This window comes from Diadema antillarum, unplaced genomic scaffold, assembly GCF_040938485.1.
Source record: "Diadema antillarum isolate AM-2024a unplaced genomic scaffold, OU_Dant_1.0 scf00000119, whole genome shotgun sequence".
Classification (NCBI taxonomy): domain Eukaryota; kingdom Metazoa; phylum Echinodermata; class Echinoidea; order Diadematoida; family Diadematidae; genus Diadema; species Diadema antillarum.
This window is the reverse complement of record NW_027271008.1, coordinates 547,171-564,946: the sequence shown is the minus strand read 5'-3', so window position 1 is coordinate 564,946 and position 17,776 is coordinate 547,171. Positions and strand designations below refer to the sequence as shown.

General features: G+C 41.3%; 1 protein-coding gene across 5 annotated transcripts in view; it reads right to left on the bottom strand.

Moving 5' to 3' along the window:
* LOC139720006 (uncharacterized) overlaps positions 1-17,776 on the bottom strand; it is a 59,418-nt gene continuing 41,642 nt past the window's right edge. For 3 of the 5 annotated variants that reach the window (XM_071631381.1, XM_071631383.1, XM_071631382.1), the window contains 4 exons: positions 4,709-7,505; positions 3,843-3,936; positions 2,545-2,594; positions 1-1,555 (listed from right to left, as the gene is read on the bottom strand). In XM_071631381.1, coding sequence (XP_071487482.1) covers positions 1,523-1,555; positions 2,545-2,594; positions 3,843-3,936; positions 4,709-7,477 — 2,946 coding nt within the window. In that variant the 5' untranslated portion in view covers positions 7,478-7,505 and the 3' untranslated portion in view covers positions 1-1,522. Of the gene's footprint in view, positions 1,556-2,544; positions 2,595-3,842; positions 3,937-4,708; positions 7,960-16,581; positions 16,642-17,776 lie in introns of those variants that run through there. The other 2 variants (XM_071631384.1, XM_071631385.1) reach the window with 2 other exon arrangements.

The following is a 17,776-nucleotide window of genomic DNA, read 5'->3' as shown; positions in this document are numbered from 1 at the left end:
TATCTTGAAAGCAAGAGATGGACAAGATGCTGCAGTTAAATAGCTGGCAGGTGTTAATTATCAATGCTGACACAGGTAGCAACGTAATGACCTCGGAGCATTTGTTTTCATCTGCATCACTACCAAAGTGCCCTTGTAATGGAATGCATACAGGCACAACAACAACAACAACAACAACAACAGAGTTGTGTTATCCATCCATCCCATTAATGTATAATCTGTCCGAAAACAAAACAAAACACAAACAAAAATCAAATTTGGTTCTCTTCGGTAACATGGTCATTTTCAGTTTCTCATACATCTTTCCACGAACACACAGAATATTACATCTCCAAGAAATAAAATGCATGGTAGCATTTTATTCTCTTACCACCCTAACATGGGTATCTTTCTTGTTGATGGTCCACAATCTACAACTCCGTAGACATGAAACGTATGCACTTGAATCACTTTTCACAACATCGTACACAATACAAAACAGAAATGATTCTCTCAAGTACTGAATTATTTTTCATATCTGTCATTCATCTCACGGCAGATTTTGGCGGGATATGTTGAAAGTTTAGTGTCAAAAGCATCCTGTGTGAAGAGACCATGCCATACACACCACACATGTTCTTTGAAACACGGTGTACACACAGGTGTTGAGATTGATTAACACCTGTAGGTTCATAGCAACCACCTGCTTGCCTACACAGCAAAGCTTTACACTCTCTTCTACACTGTTATCACATTTGATTAACACTTTACTTGGATATGTGGGTGGCTTATAACAATCAGAAACGTGGATTTCTTCACTGGAATTTTCACAAGAGGAAGAATGAGTGTGAAAAATTGGATGGGGACTTTACCAGGTCATTCGAGACTGCTTTGGAACCCACTGTAGCTTCTGTATTCAAGACCACGCTTTGTCAAAGTTAACTGCCAGCAACTGGTTATGGGCTGTAAATACATTATATTGAGATCTTCATCAGGGCGTACACATGTATCCCATTTTGGGATAGCAAAGCCCAGTCCTAAGGAACAGCGGCATTCGGGGTGGGGCATGCTTATCACGACTGAATAAATATAATGTAGGATGGCACTCCACATAAATGAGCAAAAAATCCTCAGACTGTTAAAAGTCTGTGGTCAAATCAACCCATGAGTACAGTGCATGGTAAGGGGACAAAAAATGAAAATCAAGTCAGATAACAACAAAGCAACGATTTTGCATGATGAAACATTTTTCCACCTTTCTTCAATTTGACATACAAAATGCCTTTTAACGCACTCAAATTCAAACACTGTACCATGTAAAAACAAACAATAAACAAAACGATGGTAACACAATCAATACAGCTTTCCACAATTACTTGCATTGTCAAGAAAGCAGTGATCACTATCATATCCCTTCCTCAGTCACATGAAAAAAAAAAATGCAAAGAAATACAAGCAAGAAGATCAAATACAAGATGCTTCGAGAATTGGCTGTGTAGTGTCCGAGAAATGTTTTCTCTCGCCTCCCGGGAGCCCGGAGAGATTAGGTTTCGCCTCTCATCTTGACTTTCTTGTCCTGCACACAGAGAAGAAAAAGAAGGAGAACCAGATGGGCAATTCTGTGGTCAGTAATGTTATATTTGAGCAAATTTACATATTACATATAATAAATCACCATTTCTCCATTTTAAGTCAAAATCATGTGAGAAACATGTTCATCCTTCCTAGGATTATGATGTAGAAAAGAATGAATAAAATTAGAGTTGCCATGGCAACTTAAAGGGTTGGTTAGTAGCGTTACGAAAAAAGGACAGACAAAAAAAAATCAATGTCTTGTGACAAAAAGTATGCAAAAATGTAAGTTACTACCAACAAAGTGTCACATCTATTTCAGTTATTGCATCATAACAAATGTTCCCACAAACATTTTTAGCAGTTCAACCAATAATTTTTTAGCCACAACGTAGACCTTCAAAAGCATGGTTAGTAATGTTACAGTTAGTAGCATTACATTTGTCTGGAGTATTTCTGTGAGTCATTTCACCCTTTTTGTAATTGATAAAATATCACACGACCTCTGAAATATCTAAATATATCTATCTTTTTCTCTTTAGCAAAAGTTGGAAGAAACAATATCAAAGGAACCCACTGTAATTTGCATTTAAGTGAACTTAATTAGACCCAGTTCCACGTGTACATTTTAAATGATGGTTTGAGATCTCGCATAATCAATGAAACAAAAAAATAAAATTTACTGAATTTGAAAGACCTTTATGATTTCTGAACATCCATGCCATCATTTGATACCAAAATCAAAGATTACGATAAAGAGGCACATTTCTTTTATTGATGCATTTCTGTCAATGATATATCTATCAATCACTGGAAAAATGGAATATGATTAACAAAAGATACTGGAATGCACCTTACCCTAGACTGAGCATACATGTATGTTTTCCTGCAATGTCTTTTGTTTCAGTTAATAAAAACTATGGAAACATGGAGATAAGGCAAAAGTGGCAACAAATAAACTGACATTGCAGACACCTTCTGGAGCATGCTTACCTTGTGTTTAGGACAGGTCATGGAGAAGTTATCCAGATGCATTTGGCATTCTATGTGGTAGGAGGACGGAATGAAGGGAAAACAAGACATACGTAGTGAGTACTTGTATACTACAAATTTATGATGCCACTGACAAAACAGGGCGTACAAAGTGCTACAAATAAAGAGCTGAATATGGGGCCTTTTACTCATCTTGTCTGTAACACGGAGAAGAAAAAAAAAGTGCAGTACCTTTGTTGACAACTGACAGAGGTGGGTTTTTGATTTTACTAAACTTATGTGATGCTGATTTAATCATCTTTAGAAGCACAGTGAATACAAGATTCCTCAAAATAATGGACAAGAGAAGGGATAGCCATGATCAAAACTATATTAAAGGTACAAACTGTATGGCCAATAAAAATGCATGGTAATCTTTAGTAATTGTAACAATTGAATTAGTGCTTCTAAAGTACCCACTGACTTAAACTACCTATTTATATTCAGGCACTTGAACAGGATAACATCAAAACTTGCAGTATTTTCACTGTGGTTTAAAAAAAAAAATTCTTGTCCACACAAATGAATTTAAAAAAAAAGAGGAAATAATTGCAACCCTGCACTCTGCCTGGATGATCCATCAAATGTTAATGTCAAATGAAAATGCTGATGTCACAATTACACTTATCTTTTACCAAAATTTTATCCTAGAATTGTAAACAGGCACTGTACTTCTGCTAACACCAACACAACTTTCATAAATGGATATTGCGGTGGTGTGTTGGCTCAAGCACTGGACATAGACATTTGGTCAGAGGGTCATGGCTTCATGCTAACACTTGACCACAGGTCATTCATTAAGCTGTTATTTTTCATATTCATTTTATCATTATTTTTTTTTAAATACTAGATTATATTTATAAGAGAAAACTGAATGGTTTTGCATCATTCTTTAATTCTGTGAAATTGGCATTCAGTGATCTCAAAATCCTACTCTAACAAACTTTACCTACAGTGCACTCTAATTTATAACACACAAAGTCATAATGAAATTTCAGATACAAGTAAGAATCAGGTCCCAAAATTATTATGTACACTGTATATCTTTATAAATCTTATCTGTTCAGCTATGATGAAATTTTGATATGATGAAAGAAAGCGGCCGATCCTGAGGACTTTGTTATAACGGGGGTCGCCTGTACCAACCAACAACTGCTTGGATGAGGCTCCATATTGTGACAGGGAAAGGGGCCAGGAAGATTGAAAACTAAACAAATCAGAGCAAATATTCGACAACACTGCATCACCAACACACTGACCTGATTCCATAGCACACAGGTAATGGTAGACTTGCTTGCATCCTTTGCTCAGGCAGCCGATGGATGCCCCAGGGTCCCGACACAGATTGCATTTCTACAAGGGGGAATTGGAAATGAGATTGATATGGAATACCTTGAAAGTAGTAAGAAAAATTTAGCGTGAGAAAAGATAAAACAATGTCAGAGAGAAGTCTCTTGAAGATGATTTACTTAACACTCTTCATGCGCCCGGCAGAAGGGCCCTAGCATGGTAACTTGAACATTATGCTAAGGCCCTTCTGCCGGACCACAATGTTATATTTATTGAACAATATTCATCATTACAGCACCTGTAACTACACTAGACTACTGTTTCTACAGAATTATATTGTTGCAAATTTGCCAGTGTGATTGCAGGAGAGTTATGTTTTATCCATCACCAAATAGAGATCAGCCTTTTCTTCTTTTTTTTTTTTTGTTCAAGGAGAAAAAAAATTGATATCAATCAAGAATATTTTGTGCATACACCTTGTACCTCTATACAGTCAAACAATACCGACAACAGCATCACAAATCTTATGGAAACCAGAGTATTACATAGTCCACATAATGTTCTGAAATACGTGGTCATTTTCTCCCTAGTAGGCTAATTCAGCATCTTATTAAGAGGGGGTACACATTGAAGTAACAAAGAAACTTCAATGCAAAAGAAAAGTATCTAATTTTGTAAGGTGTATGTAATAAGAGTAGGTAAACCACTGTCTTTTGACTTCTATAAGTAAAGCGACATAGGCTGATGCCATAATACATCAGCTGACATACACACATGTGTGAGCCTCTGTAAGATGTCTCCAGCTAACGATAAACACCAGCTAAGTCTCCTTTACCTTTGTTGCTGCTGCTTTAACAGCATCATGGATGCCGTAGAGCATCCCATGTAGAAAGAAGACTCCCTGTGCCCAGACTGCGCACTCTTCGTGCACCCACAACTCTGGCACCTCATCCTCGCTGTCACTCTGACTCCACTGCGACAGCCGCCTCTTGCCCCTGGATAGGGACATTTCCTCCATGTAAGTGTTGATTTGCCGCCACTTGCGAATCTTTGCAGGATTGGCCTGCTTTGCCAGTAGGGACTTTCCCCGCTGACTCCGCCCTTTCAGTGAATGACCCTTGTCCGAAGTCGATGCACCAGCACCGGCTCCCCTAGAACCAAGGTGTGACTTTCGAGGATCGCTTCCTCTGCCTCTCTCGTGTCGCACACCACTTTCCTTTTGTGAGCAGGAGGCAGTGCTCCCTGGAGGATGGTAGGGTCCATACAAGTCCCCAAGAACACCAAAGTTGGCAGGGTTGCCGCAGAGTGAACACACCCAGAGTCCGGTGGGACTGCTTGGCTCCGAAGCCAAAACAGCCGCCTGGCCAGCAGGGCCTTCCGCTAGCACACTTTGACGCTTTACCTGCTTGGACGTGACCTTCTTTTTACTTCCTTTTGCTTGCTCTTCCTCAGTGCCCGGTGAATTCACCACCTGACTGGAAATGATAGAGTCAATGCTAGTTCCCTGCACCCTCATAATGGGCCCTCGAGCAACAGCAGGGGTTACTTCAGCCTTGCCTTTCACCATCGGTTTGCTTTGCTTAGACTTACTCGCTTCCTCCTCAGCATTGTTTTCGGCGGCACTTTTCTTTTTCTTACTGTACTTTCGCTTAGGCTTGGCCTCCTCGCCATCTTTCTTAGGTTTGTTCTTTGTGCCCGGTGGTCTGCCCCGCCTCTTTTTCAGAGGAAGGGAGTCATCTCCAGTGCTGCTCTCACCCTCTTCTGGTTGCTTTCGCTTTGAGGTTGGGGTAGTGGTTGGAGTTTCATTCGCTGGAGTAGGTGGCGACACCGTTTTCTCACTGAGCTCACTGTGTGTCGAGGGCGGGGTCTCTGGCTTGGCTGGCTGACTTTCCGAGGAATGCTTCGGCTCTGTACTTTCCTTTTGGCACTTGGTTTCAGGTGGAGCACAAGGTTCTCCTAGTTTTTTGTGTGGTTCTCCTGTGTTTTTGTGTCCTTCCTGGACATTTTGTGTGTCTTTGGTTTGATCAGTGTTTTTGGTTTTTGACTGCCTTGCCTTCGGTGGCTTAAAGGGCACACTACTTTCACAGTTTGTGCCAATTGTGGAGCCAACATCATTCTCCTGTGTTGTGTCTGTCCTCCCATTTGGATTGGTACTGACCTTTCCACTGTTCGCTTTTGTCACTCTTTTCACTGAACTGTCTTTTTCACTGCAGTTTTCTGCTGGCCCATTGACAGTACTATCTTTTCTTTCTGGCATTTCATCTTTTTCTCCAACTCCATTAGCTAGTCTTCCCTCCACTTTGTCTGTACTGTTAACTTTTTCACAAATGACTTGAGTCCTTTTCTCATTAGAAGCATGTGAGGGGTTAAGACTAGTAGCAACTGTTCTACTGACTTCCAAAGATCCATTGGTTTGACTATCATGAAGCATTGAGCTGTTATCTGACACTATTTGATCTAACGACTCTTTGGCATTTGATTCGCCAAGCACAGCGACCATTTCTTCCAAGCGAGGCAAATGTCCTGGGTCAGACACTTTTGCGTGCCCGCTGTTGTTTCTGGATCGCTCAGCACCTTGCCTGGATTTCTGGTTCCACTGGTCCCCTGATGGTTTGGAGTGTACTAGCTCTACATACTGCCCTCTGCCGTCTGTCTGGTCAACTGGCCTAACTTTAGGAGATGGCAGTGGATACAGCTGTTGCGGCTGCTGTCCTGGTGGTTGTGGGTATGGACGGTGAACACCAGCAGAGCCAGGAGACTTGGATCGTGAATGTGGCATCGCCGGCACATGGTCAATGGAATTGCCTGGAAGTGTCGGTACGCTCTGGGCGCGGGAAGATGTGGGAGACATCTGGGAGGCAAAGGGCACAGGGGAGCTGGCTGGGAGACTTTTGGGGCTGTGGAGATTTCCCCCTGGCCGCATACTGCTGGGGGAAGCCAGTGGCGGAGAAGCATGGTTCATGTGATTGTGCGGTGAGGTCGGTGAGGTAGGAAAGCCAAATGGGGTGGTAGATCGATTTGCCGGTGAGCTTTGGCTGTGCGGATACATCCCTGGCCCATGCATCATAATCGGGGAGGGTATTGTTGGCCCGGCACTTGCTGATCTTGGGTAGCTATGTCCGTGCCCATTGGAACTTCCCATTGAGCTAGAATTGGACATCTGACGCTGGTAAGGGCTGCCCATGCCCCCAGAGTAATTGGCACCAGGAGGGGAGAAACCGCTGTTGAGCGGTGAACTTGGATGTCCGTGTCCAAAGTAACTTTGAGAGCTTGGCCCCGAAGAATACTGGCTGGCATACCCTGAAAGAGTCTGTGAGGCAGGACCAAAGTTATTGGCAAGACGCTGTTGTTGCTGCTGCTGCTGTTGATGCTGCTGCTGCTGCTGCTGGTGGTCACCACTGCCTGGCATACTGGACATGCCCTGCTGAGGATAGCCCGTTGAGTTCTGGCCCAGCACATCAAAATCCTCCGTCAGGGCTCGCATCATGGGGCCCATCTTGGAATGGTCCAAGTCATTGACAGGGAATGACGGGTCCTGTTGCATAGACGGCCCTTGGCTGCGGCCGTAGAAATATTGGTTCTGGGGATCCATGGCTGTACACATGTAGATCACATCAGGATTGCCCTTGGATCTGTGGAGTCAGGTAAAAAGAGGACAGAGAGTAAAGAGATTAATTGCTTTGACTGACTTGCACTGATGACAATACATTCAATAATCAAGTTCTGGTATTCCACAATTAGGGGGAAAAAATACTGTCCTGCATGTTAACTTTTAAATGCAAACAACCAACTGAAACTCTATGAATTATATTATTAATTGCCCATCGTCAAAATGAAAGATGAACAGCTCTCAATAATGCATGCACTAATAAGTTGCAAGAGGATATAACCATGGGGCTGTTACTAAATAAAGAACTGTGCGCATCTGACAAGCTATAATTATGTACCTCGACGACACATATCAAGTGCTTGAGAGGCATAATGAAAGCATGACTCTCTATCAAAAAAAAAAAAAAAAAAAGTGCATCAACACATTATTATGAGCATATGTGTGCAAGACTGAGTGCAAATTATGTACAGTGTCAAGCTCCAAACTGTAGCGCCTGAATATGGCAGACCCCATAAGGTTCAGGCTCTAGTTCTAATGATTTTGACAAGTTCAACTTGGTACTACAAGTATACACGGTAGTACCAGCAACATACGTCTCAAGGTCATGTTCACTTAATGAGCTATCCTGTACACTGGACAAGCTATCCCCTGGATAAAATCTGTAAAGTTATTGACAGTTATGATGTGGTAGTCTGCCCTTCAGACCAACATTATCAGCCGTTTTTTAGAGCAACATTCTCGTAAACATGTACTGTACACATTGCACACGGTATGATAGCTACATTTTGTACCAAAAATAACCAATAATTTGTCAATAGTGGTATATCCTATTAATGCTATACAATTTCTCTGATAAACACTCAACATATTTCATGAACACTTAAGTTCATGACCATCATTTACTGGTACACTTTGTAGCCATGAAGGACTTAGTTTACACCGAAGGGCCTTTACTAAGCACACTGGAAAATGATAATCATGACACTTTACATGAAATTATAGTAAAGTTTGAATAATCATAAAGTGTAATTGTGGCCAATTAACTAGTTTCTAAAACTTTGAATGTAAAATCACAAGCTACTACCAGTACTTTGGTGGCAAATTCTTTACTGTCAAGATATTGAGACATACAAAATGTAGCAACATACCTATTTTGTTTAATTAAACATTGTAAAATTCCCTCAATTTCCCATAATCTAATCTACAGACAGCTACCTCCATTTACATTTACAGTAATGGCAAGGGGAAGGTCTTAAGAGCACTTGGCTCATAACCTCGTGATATCAGAAATTAAATATGATTTGAATTGAATTGAACTGAAAAACCTGTGTATCTGGTGACTAAAAGCGCTTCCAATGTCATAGTGTTTCTTTCATTGCTGTAATATGTTCACCCAATGATGAATAAATTCCTTTGTAAACACCAAAATTTCAAGAACTGCAAAGCATCATTACTAGAACAACAAACTAACTAAAATAATTAACTAACTTACTAATAACCAGACAAAAAAAGGCAGACAAAAAAGTCTGATGAAAAACGAATGCAGTTTGTACAGGAGCTTGATTTTCTTTATACCAAATGTTGTCCTTTATAACATGAAGTACTACGGTACACTGGTAGAAGTAGCCCCTGGGCTTCAACATGAGAGTCACTACTAGCTGGCAGATCCTGATTGTAAATTTTGATTTGATCACCATTCATTTCTCAATGTTCATCAACCTGCCTATCTCCCACTGAGCAGGCATGGTGGTCTTTACACAGCTTTCTGTGCTCAACCTGATATCACAGTGGCTGAATAAATGCAATATTAATTGTTAAAGGACAAGTTCACCTTCACAGACATGTGGGTTGAGTGAATGCAGCAGTAATTTAGTAGAACACATCGGTGAGAGTTTGAGGAAAATCGGACAATCCGTTCAAAAGTTATGAATTTTTGAAGTTTCTGCTCAGTCACTGCTGGATGAGAAGACTACTACACAGTATAGCCTGTGATGTCACATGTGTGCAACGATATAAAGAAAGTATAAAGAAAATTCAACATATTTTCACTTTTCTCGTATTACAAAAGAACACTCGACTTCTCTCTTTCAGAAGGCAAGGGCAATAATATTACTCGCAACATACGTCAGTAAAATGTCGAAGAAATGTGCACTTTATTCAAAAAGTAAAGTTTTGTGAAATTCTCTTTTCATTTTCCTTATATCGTTGTACGCATGTGACATCATACACTGTAGTAGTCTTCTCTTCCAGTAGTGATTGCACAGATACTTTAAAAATTCATAACTTTTGAACAGATTGTTGGATTTTCCTCAAACTTTCACTGATGTGTTCTACTAATATTGTTGCATTCACTCAATCCACAGTAAATGAAGGTGGACTTACAGGTGTATCCTTTAATCACATCCATCAAACAATGTAGTGTCATTAACATACTTGCCAACATTTTCACTTGAGAAAGCGGTAGAATCCAGGATGCCTATGCGAGCAGCATTGGCTTGAATGCTAATGAAATCTTTCAAAAGCGGTAGTCTACCACCAAATGCGGTAGAGTTGGCAAGTACAAATGTTGTATGTAGTGATATCTACATACAAACAGACTGGGTATAAGACTATTAGAGGGATAAAGGTGTTTAGTCTGAATAATGGTAGCTGATATGACTCTACCCTGTTTCATATCAACTGGCCCGTCACTTTATCTGGTCCTCTGATACTCACTGATGCAGTCATGTAACATGGATACATACACGTACAACATACAATGTAGACATGTTTGGTATGACATTGAGATACCAAATATTACAAATTACTGAATAAACAGGCTTTGAAAATGTATACATGTACATGTGCATATGGGTAGGACTAAGACAATACTCCTAGACAAAACATTTTTGTTGCCAGCAGTCAGCTGATCAATGTAATAACATTGTGTGTTATTAAAACAGAATTTAGTTATAGCTGTAGTCCTTTGTCCTATACATTCATCGATCAATAACATCCATTCTACTATAAACAAAGAGTTAGTTCCAACCCCCTATGTATACACTAAAGAAGGAAAAATGAGTGGATACTGGCTTTGGAAATGAATGAATAAACTAACTGTAAAAGTGGATATTTTCGCGCAACTAATTTTTCACACTCAGCTGGGTAAGAAGAGTTTCACATGTTTTTAATTCTGCGGAATCAAGACATCAACTACTGGAACATACATGGCAGGCAAAAATATTCCCGTGCTTTTATTTTTGCGCTAGTTTCTGGCTACGCAAAATGTGCGAAAATTTCAACATCGCGAAAATGACCACTTTTACAGTATTTAATCAATTAATTAATGTAAAGACAGACAAAAAGGAAGACATCATCCTCTGGCTCATGAGGCATGAAATGGTTAGCAAGCCATCAGCAGCTCAATTGGAGATCAAAATTAAGAAACAACCAAACACACAAGAATGGAATCCGTTCACATGAAGCAAAAAGCTTATTTACATGGGTGTACGTTTATTTAAGATACATTGCAATGGGGATATTCTATTTGTCTCACTTGCAGAAACACAGACAGATCCCTTAATACTTATGAAAATCTGAATAGTTAGCGTGATTATCTTGTCTTTTTGTGTCAGAGTCTACTTGATGAGGCCTGGGTATGAAAGCGGAAATACTGGTAAAAGTCTCACACGCTACATTTTGCATTGGTCAGAAGTGTGTGCACGCCCCCCCCCCCCCCAAAAAAAAAATCATACGACTACAGCAATTTGTATTAACAGTGCATAAGCATACAGTACGTACATGTTACAATGTGTGTGTGTGTGTGTGTGTGTGTGTGTGTGTGAGTGAGTGCAAGAGTATAAGACAATGTACCCGCACAAAGTATCTAGCAGGCATACTTGTGCAATAACAAGAACCCCATATTGTCCAGGTGCATGATTAGATTCTTGATGAATATTTGATGACCACTGCAGATCAAACAGATGAAATATGAGTTTGCCGGTGAAATTAACTTTCCTGAGCAAAATCCCTTTGCTGCCTGCTTGAAGCGGAATATCAGCAGGCCAGCTTTTAGTCTCAATCCAAGGTCTATGTGTATACATCACAAACCATATGGACAAACAGAATAATAGTCGGTGATCTTCCTTGCCTACAATTCCCTGCACAATATACTGTACAGTATGACTGCTTGACCTTTTGTTAGTTGGAACAATGATTTCATTGCTAAAACAGTATGAAGAGCTCATAAAAACATGATGTGATGCACATTTCCACAACTTGTTATTCAAGATCACTTTTGATAGGATGATACAACAGCCACCAGCCAGATGAATATGACATGACTTTGTGTACAACATTTTCATCAACTACCACACAGCTCATTTGATATGAGAATTACAACTTGTACTCACATCTGCTCAAACAGGTTGCAAAGGCATTGTAATCCCATAACTGTAAAGAGCTGTTATTTTCACATACAGATATTTTCATGAATGAGGTCACAGTAATTCACAAAATGCATGAAAATTAAACCCTTGCTATAAAAGATAACAGGTTTTCAGTGACTTTTGCACAATATATTGTATCTAAAACCATGAATTTCTGTGTGCACGAAACTCTTCCCGAACTTCGCGAGGAGTCAAGATTCACAAAAACAAAATGCATACAAAGTTCTTGTCTACACAATACATGGAATGCCAGTGGCAATTTGTGCGAGTTTCATGACAGCATGTTTCTGGTTTTTCAGTTTTCACTACGATGAGTTACAGATTTTTGAAAACTGCAGCTACTCACTCTACAATGTTAAATCATCTTTCTATGTGGTTACTGTGGCAACACTTAGTACAATAGGCAAAAAAAAAAAATTATATATTTTGCACATCTTACTTCTAGCTTTACTAATGCTCACAGAAAATCAAAAAAAAAAAAGAGAGGAAAATTCTCCTTAATACACATATATGGATTGACAGAATGCAGCAATATTAGTAGTTAACATCAGTGAAATTTGAGGAAAATCAGACAATCCATTTAAAAGTTATGAATTTTTAAAGTTTCAATACAGCCATCCCTGGATGAAAAGCCTACCTACAATGTCCTGTACTACAGCTTGTGATGTCAACAATATAAAGAAAATACAAAGAAATTAACCATATTTTCACTTTTCCTGCATGGTACTGTGCATGTAAAAGAGCACTTGACTTGCCTCTTTCAGAAGGTGGGGGGAGTAATATTATCCGTAACATACGACGTGGAGGGAATGTGTACTTTTTCAAAAAAAATGAAATTTTGTGGAATTCTCTTCATACTTTTCTAGTATCGTTATATGACATCATACACTGTAATAGTCTTCGCATCCAGCAGTGATTGCACAGAAACTTCAAAAATTCATAATTTTTGAACAAATTGTCCAATTTTCCTTAAAATTTCACTGAATGTATTTTAGTGAAATTGCTGCATTCACTCAATCCACATGTATAATATGGTGAACTTGGCAAGTACACAGTGTAACCTGCTCACCCCAGGTTTCCAGTGGACTGACCAACCAAGCAATCAACTACATGGTCCTCTAACTCTATACCCATCAAATTTCATTTAGAATGGTAAGACCATTACTTCCATATCAGTCTTCCTCTGTTCTTTAATGTTAACAAAGAACATGCTGCTCCCTCTTCATAAATACAGCTGCACTCTGTCAATCAATCAATTTCTGTCTATACGCATTGTTTAGCATCAGAAAATCTGTTGCTAATGCTATTAAAGAGTCATGGTTAGAGGAGAACTCTTGGTTTTGTAGTGAGATATTATGCATATTTGGGGAATCCCCTTGGATGTCGCATCTCTTCTGAATGACCCAGATGTTTTGAAGTAGCCTACACACGTATTTGATGAAGAGGGTTTAATTGAAAGAGCAGCTGTGTCATCATCGACCCGACTCAATGACGTGATGGACACTCATCACATGATCCATCATTGCATGCCACAATGACATCGTCCACAATCAAGAAAGGTCACAGTGCTCTTTATATCGATATGCAAATACAGAAACTGTAAGGTCTATTCACACACAGGTCATCGGTTTATGGATCGTGTTTAGCATAAAAAATCTATATATTCAAATTCATGACATTCTTCCGTCCAGATGTTTTCATTGCAACTGGTTGACAACCAGTTGCAATAAAAATCTATATTGTATCTTACACTTGCATACAGTACCACAGTTCACATATATGTCCAAAGAAAATCATTCTGCTGCACATATAGCACTTTTAATTCCTAAATACACGTATGCCTAGACTAAGAATGACTGAGGTGCAAGCCTGGGCATCCTTGTGCCAGGACCTGCTCAGTGTGGTGTAGTGAATCATGGGATTCAATAATTTTTCCTCTGCTTGTCGCACAATCCAAGCAAAGGCATAGGCCTACAATACGTGTATTTTGAGGACTTCCATGCAAATCTGGATCAATTTTTACATTGAAAAAAAAAAGCAATATTTGAAAACCATTCATTTTGAGTGTGTGAAAACAGGGCTGTAATGTATGTAATGGTGAAAATTTTGTAAAAAGTTGAAAGAGTTAAGATTGCTCATCTAAACTATTCGGGGAATGTACGTACATTGTACTTGGAAAATGTCAGGGAACATTCATGAAATGATCACCTGTCAGTATCATACACTCTAAATACAGCCAATACTACCAGCATTCCAATGTTGTATTTCAACACCCACAGCCAGTGCCAGGAATGTCAGTCTCACAGATATGGTGCAACATGAAGGCACACTCTGCTACCGACAGCAGATTATGAATGCATGTTATTCTAAACTCTTCCACAGTGATGACGTACCAATGGTTCAGCACAATTATTCATTGCGCATAAATGTTGACAGGGAGAAGATGGCTATAAGAAGACTGAAATAGATCATATTTAGCGGTGTTGATTGAATGATGAAGGTAATTTATTTGTCTCACCCATATGAGTGAGACACTGCCTCGATGAAAGCAGCAACACTACCAGTAAATGACAATTAGGGCACATACGGCTGTATCATGCAAGAGCCAGGGTCGAGAAAGTCATAGGATGAATAAGAAATGATGTATTGTCTTTGTCAAATTTGTCTGGGTCTCGGGGCGACTCGTGATATATTGAGCTTCAGAGCCCACACCAAGCTCACTGGCACACAGGCCTGTTCATAACATCTCGTGTAATTCCAACAATCTGAAATTGGAACGCAAAGTGACCAAAAATGAGAGATATGGAAGTAGGAATGGGGCAGGCTGATGGCTCTGGAGGAAAAAAGAGACAAGGAGGGGGGAAAGGGAGAGGGAAAATGGAAGGGGGAGGGAAAAGGGGGAGGGAAGGGAGGTGAGGGAAAATGGGAGGAGGAAGGGGAGGGAGGGGGAGGTGAGGGAAAATGGAAGGGGGAAGGGGAGGGAGGGGGAGGTAAGGGAAAATGGAAGGGGGAAGGGGAGGGAGGGGGAGGTGAGGGAAATGGAAGGGGGAAGGGGAGGGAGGGGGAGGTGAGGGAAAACGGAAGGGGGAAGGGGAGGAGGGGGAGGTGAGGGAAAATGGAAGGGGGAAGGAGAGGGAGGGGGAGGTGAGGAAAAAAGGAAGGGGAAAGGAGAGGGGGGAGGTGAGGGAAAATGGAAGGGGGAAGGGGAGGGAGGGGGAGGTGAGGGAAAATGGAAGGGGGAAGGGGAAGGAGGGGGAGGTAAGGGAAAATGGAAGGGGGAAGGGGAGGGAGGGGAGGTGAGGGAAATGGAAGGGGGAAGGGGAGGGAGGGGGAGGTGAGGGAAATGGAAGGGGGAAGGGGAGGGAGGGGGAGGTGAGGGAAAACGGAAGGGGGAAGGGGAGGAGGGGGAGGTGAGGGAAAATGGAAGGGGGAAGGAGAGGGAGGGGGAGGTGAGGAAAAAAGGAAGGGGAAAGGAGAGGGGGAAGGTGAGGGAAAATGGAAGGGGGAAGGGGAGGGAGGGGGGTGAGGGATAATGGAAGGGGGAAGGGGAGGGAGGGGGAGGTGAGGGAAAATGGAAGGGGGAAGGGGAGGGAGGGGGAGGTGAAGAAAATGGAAGGGGGAAGGGGAGGGAGGAGAGGTGGGAGAAAATGGAAGGGAGAAGGGGAGGGAGGGGGAGGTGAGGGAAAATGGAAGGGGGAAGGGGAGGGAGGAGAGGTGGGAGAAAATGAAAGGGAGAAGGGGGGAGGGGGGTGAGGGAAAACGGAAGGGGGGTGTGGGAAAACGGAAGGGGGATGGGGAATGAGAGGGTAAATGGAAGGGGAAGGGAGGAAGGGGGAGGTGAGGGAAAATGGAAGGGCAAGGGAGAGAGGAAGGGAAGGGGTAGTGGGGAAGAAGGAGAGAGGGGGAGGGAAGATAGAGAATCAACATACCATTACAATGCATTAGTCTAATAGGAATCTTGCACATGGCACAGCATGGGCAGCGTGCCTCTAATGAGATCTCGGCGAGAGATGAGCGAGTGTTGAGGAATGTGTGGACTCAACCTGCGGGACAAAAATTGATCGCACTGCCAGCCAGCAGTCCTGTCTGTATTTCTGTGCACACTTGACCATAACCCCAGTCTTGGACTTCCATTCCTATATGTACAATGTAGGCCTACAATGTATCTGGTCTTGAGATCATGGTCTGCGTGGAGATATAATGTAGCAATAAGATAATACACTAGTAATGAAGCTTGAGATATGTGCGATGCAAATATGCAGCACACCAAAACCATGTTCTACAGTACATCACAGCTGCAAACATTGTCAACCCATCAATAAATTGCCAAAAAAAAAAAAAAAATACAGACCTACATTTCTACTACTGGAAGAAATTACACAAGTATGTACTTTAAATGTACTTTTAATACTCAAAAGCAGCAAAGCAATGAAAATACAATATATTGCAAAATGTGTTCAGTGTTGGTCTAGATCATTTGAATGTTAGGAAGTTGTCTAACATAGCATTCACTGAGCATATCAAATGAGTCATCAACTAGTCATCTAATAGAATTGATATGTTTTTGCTTTGTGCATTTACTAAAACATCAAATATTTGACTGTGTACTTCATTTCCAAATGGTCATTTGCATGTAAATTACTAGTAGTGAAATAAACAAAAATGACATACCAAGGTACATTGTATTTCTTGCTACATTTTCTCCTGACGTCAACCTTTTCTACACCATGCTGTTTACCGCCGAAATGCGTGAGATAAATAGCACATTCATTTATGAGTAAAATTGATCTATCACTGGAATCATTTCACCTTTATTACTATTACAATACACTACTCTCTGCAATGTGTTTTTTACATGTAAATCTCCATGATGAGCTAAATATCACCATCTATTCTGGCTATATTTGCTCAAAGACCAAATGCCAACCAATGCTAGAGTATATATCCCACATTCTCTGCACAAGAGAATGGGGGGGGGGGGGGGGGAACAGTCTCCTACTCAAGAGCCCTCATAGTCTTTTGTCAAGGCCCTGTCGCTGTATGGTGACGAGAGTCCAGCCGAGTGGGGTTGCGCGCAAGGGCCTTTTGAGATCTGCTTTGCATGCTTTTCTAGTCCTTTGAATTACAGACTTTTGCTTCCCGATTTCGGGAGCAAAAGTCAACCAATCTAATGTGTCTGTCTGCTTGAGCCCAATTTGCATACTGCGAATGTGTTAATATTTGATATATGACTATTCATGAGTAGAGTTCATGTGTCATGAAGAATAATGTGTGAAGCAGATCTCAAAAGGCCTTTGCGCTGTCGTGCTCAGCTAGGCTCGCTTTGCTTGCCTGTCATAGCCATCATACAGCGAGAGGGACTTGACAAAAGGCTAGAGCCCTTCTCGAATGCAGAGCTTATTGAGCACTATGAAATCCACAGTGCAGCAATCATTGGGCACACCACTGGAAGCCACAATACTGCTGCAGTCTACGGAGGGAGACTACTGTTGTATACACACACGCACACCACCCTCCCCACTCCACTACAGGCATGACTCATACTCCCTGACGACCAGTGAGAGAGGGAGGCAGAGCAAGTCATCTGCCTGCCTGCCCGCTACCCTTCTCCCCTGCTGAGCTCTTGAAAGGCGAAGGGGATGCAGGGGGCAAACATCATAATATAGGATTCCTGCAATAGAGCCTTAATGAAGCCTTCAAGTCTTAATTCACTGCCCCTAGTGCCAGCAATATAAATACAAATTCTATCTATGTGCAGTATTGCTCGTGTTAACCACCCCTCCTCCCCCCCCCCCCCCCCCCCCCACACACACACAAAGACAAATAATGACCCGCATTTCCCTGTGTTGCTATGTACTCATATAAG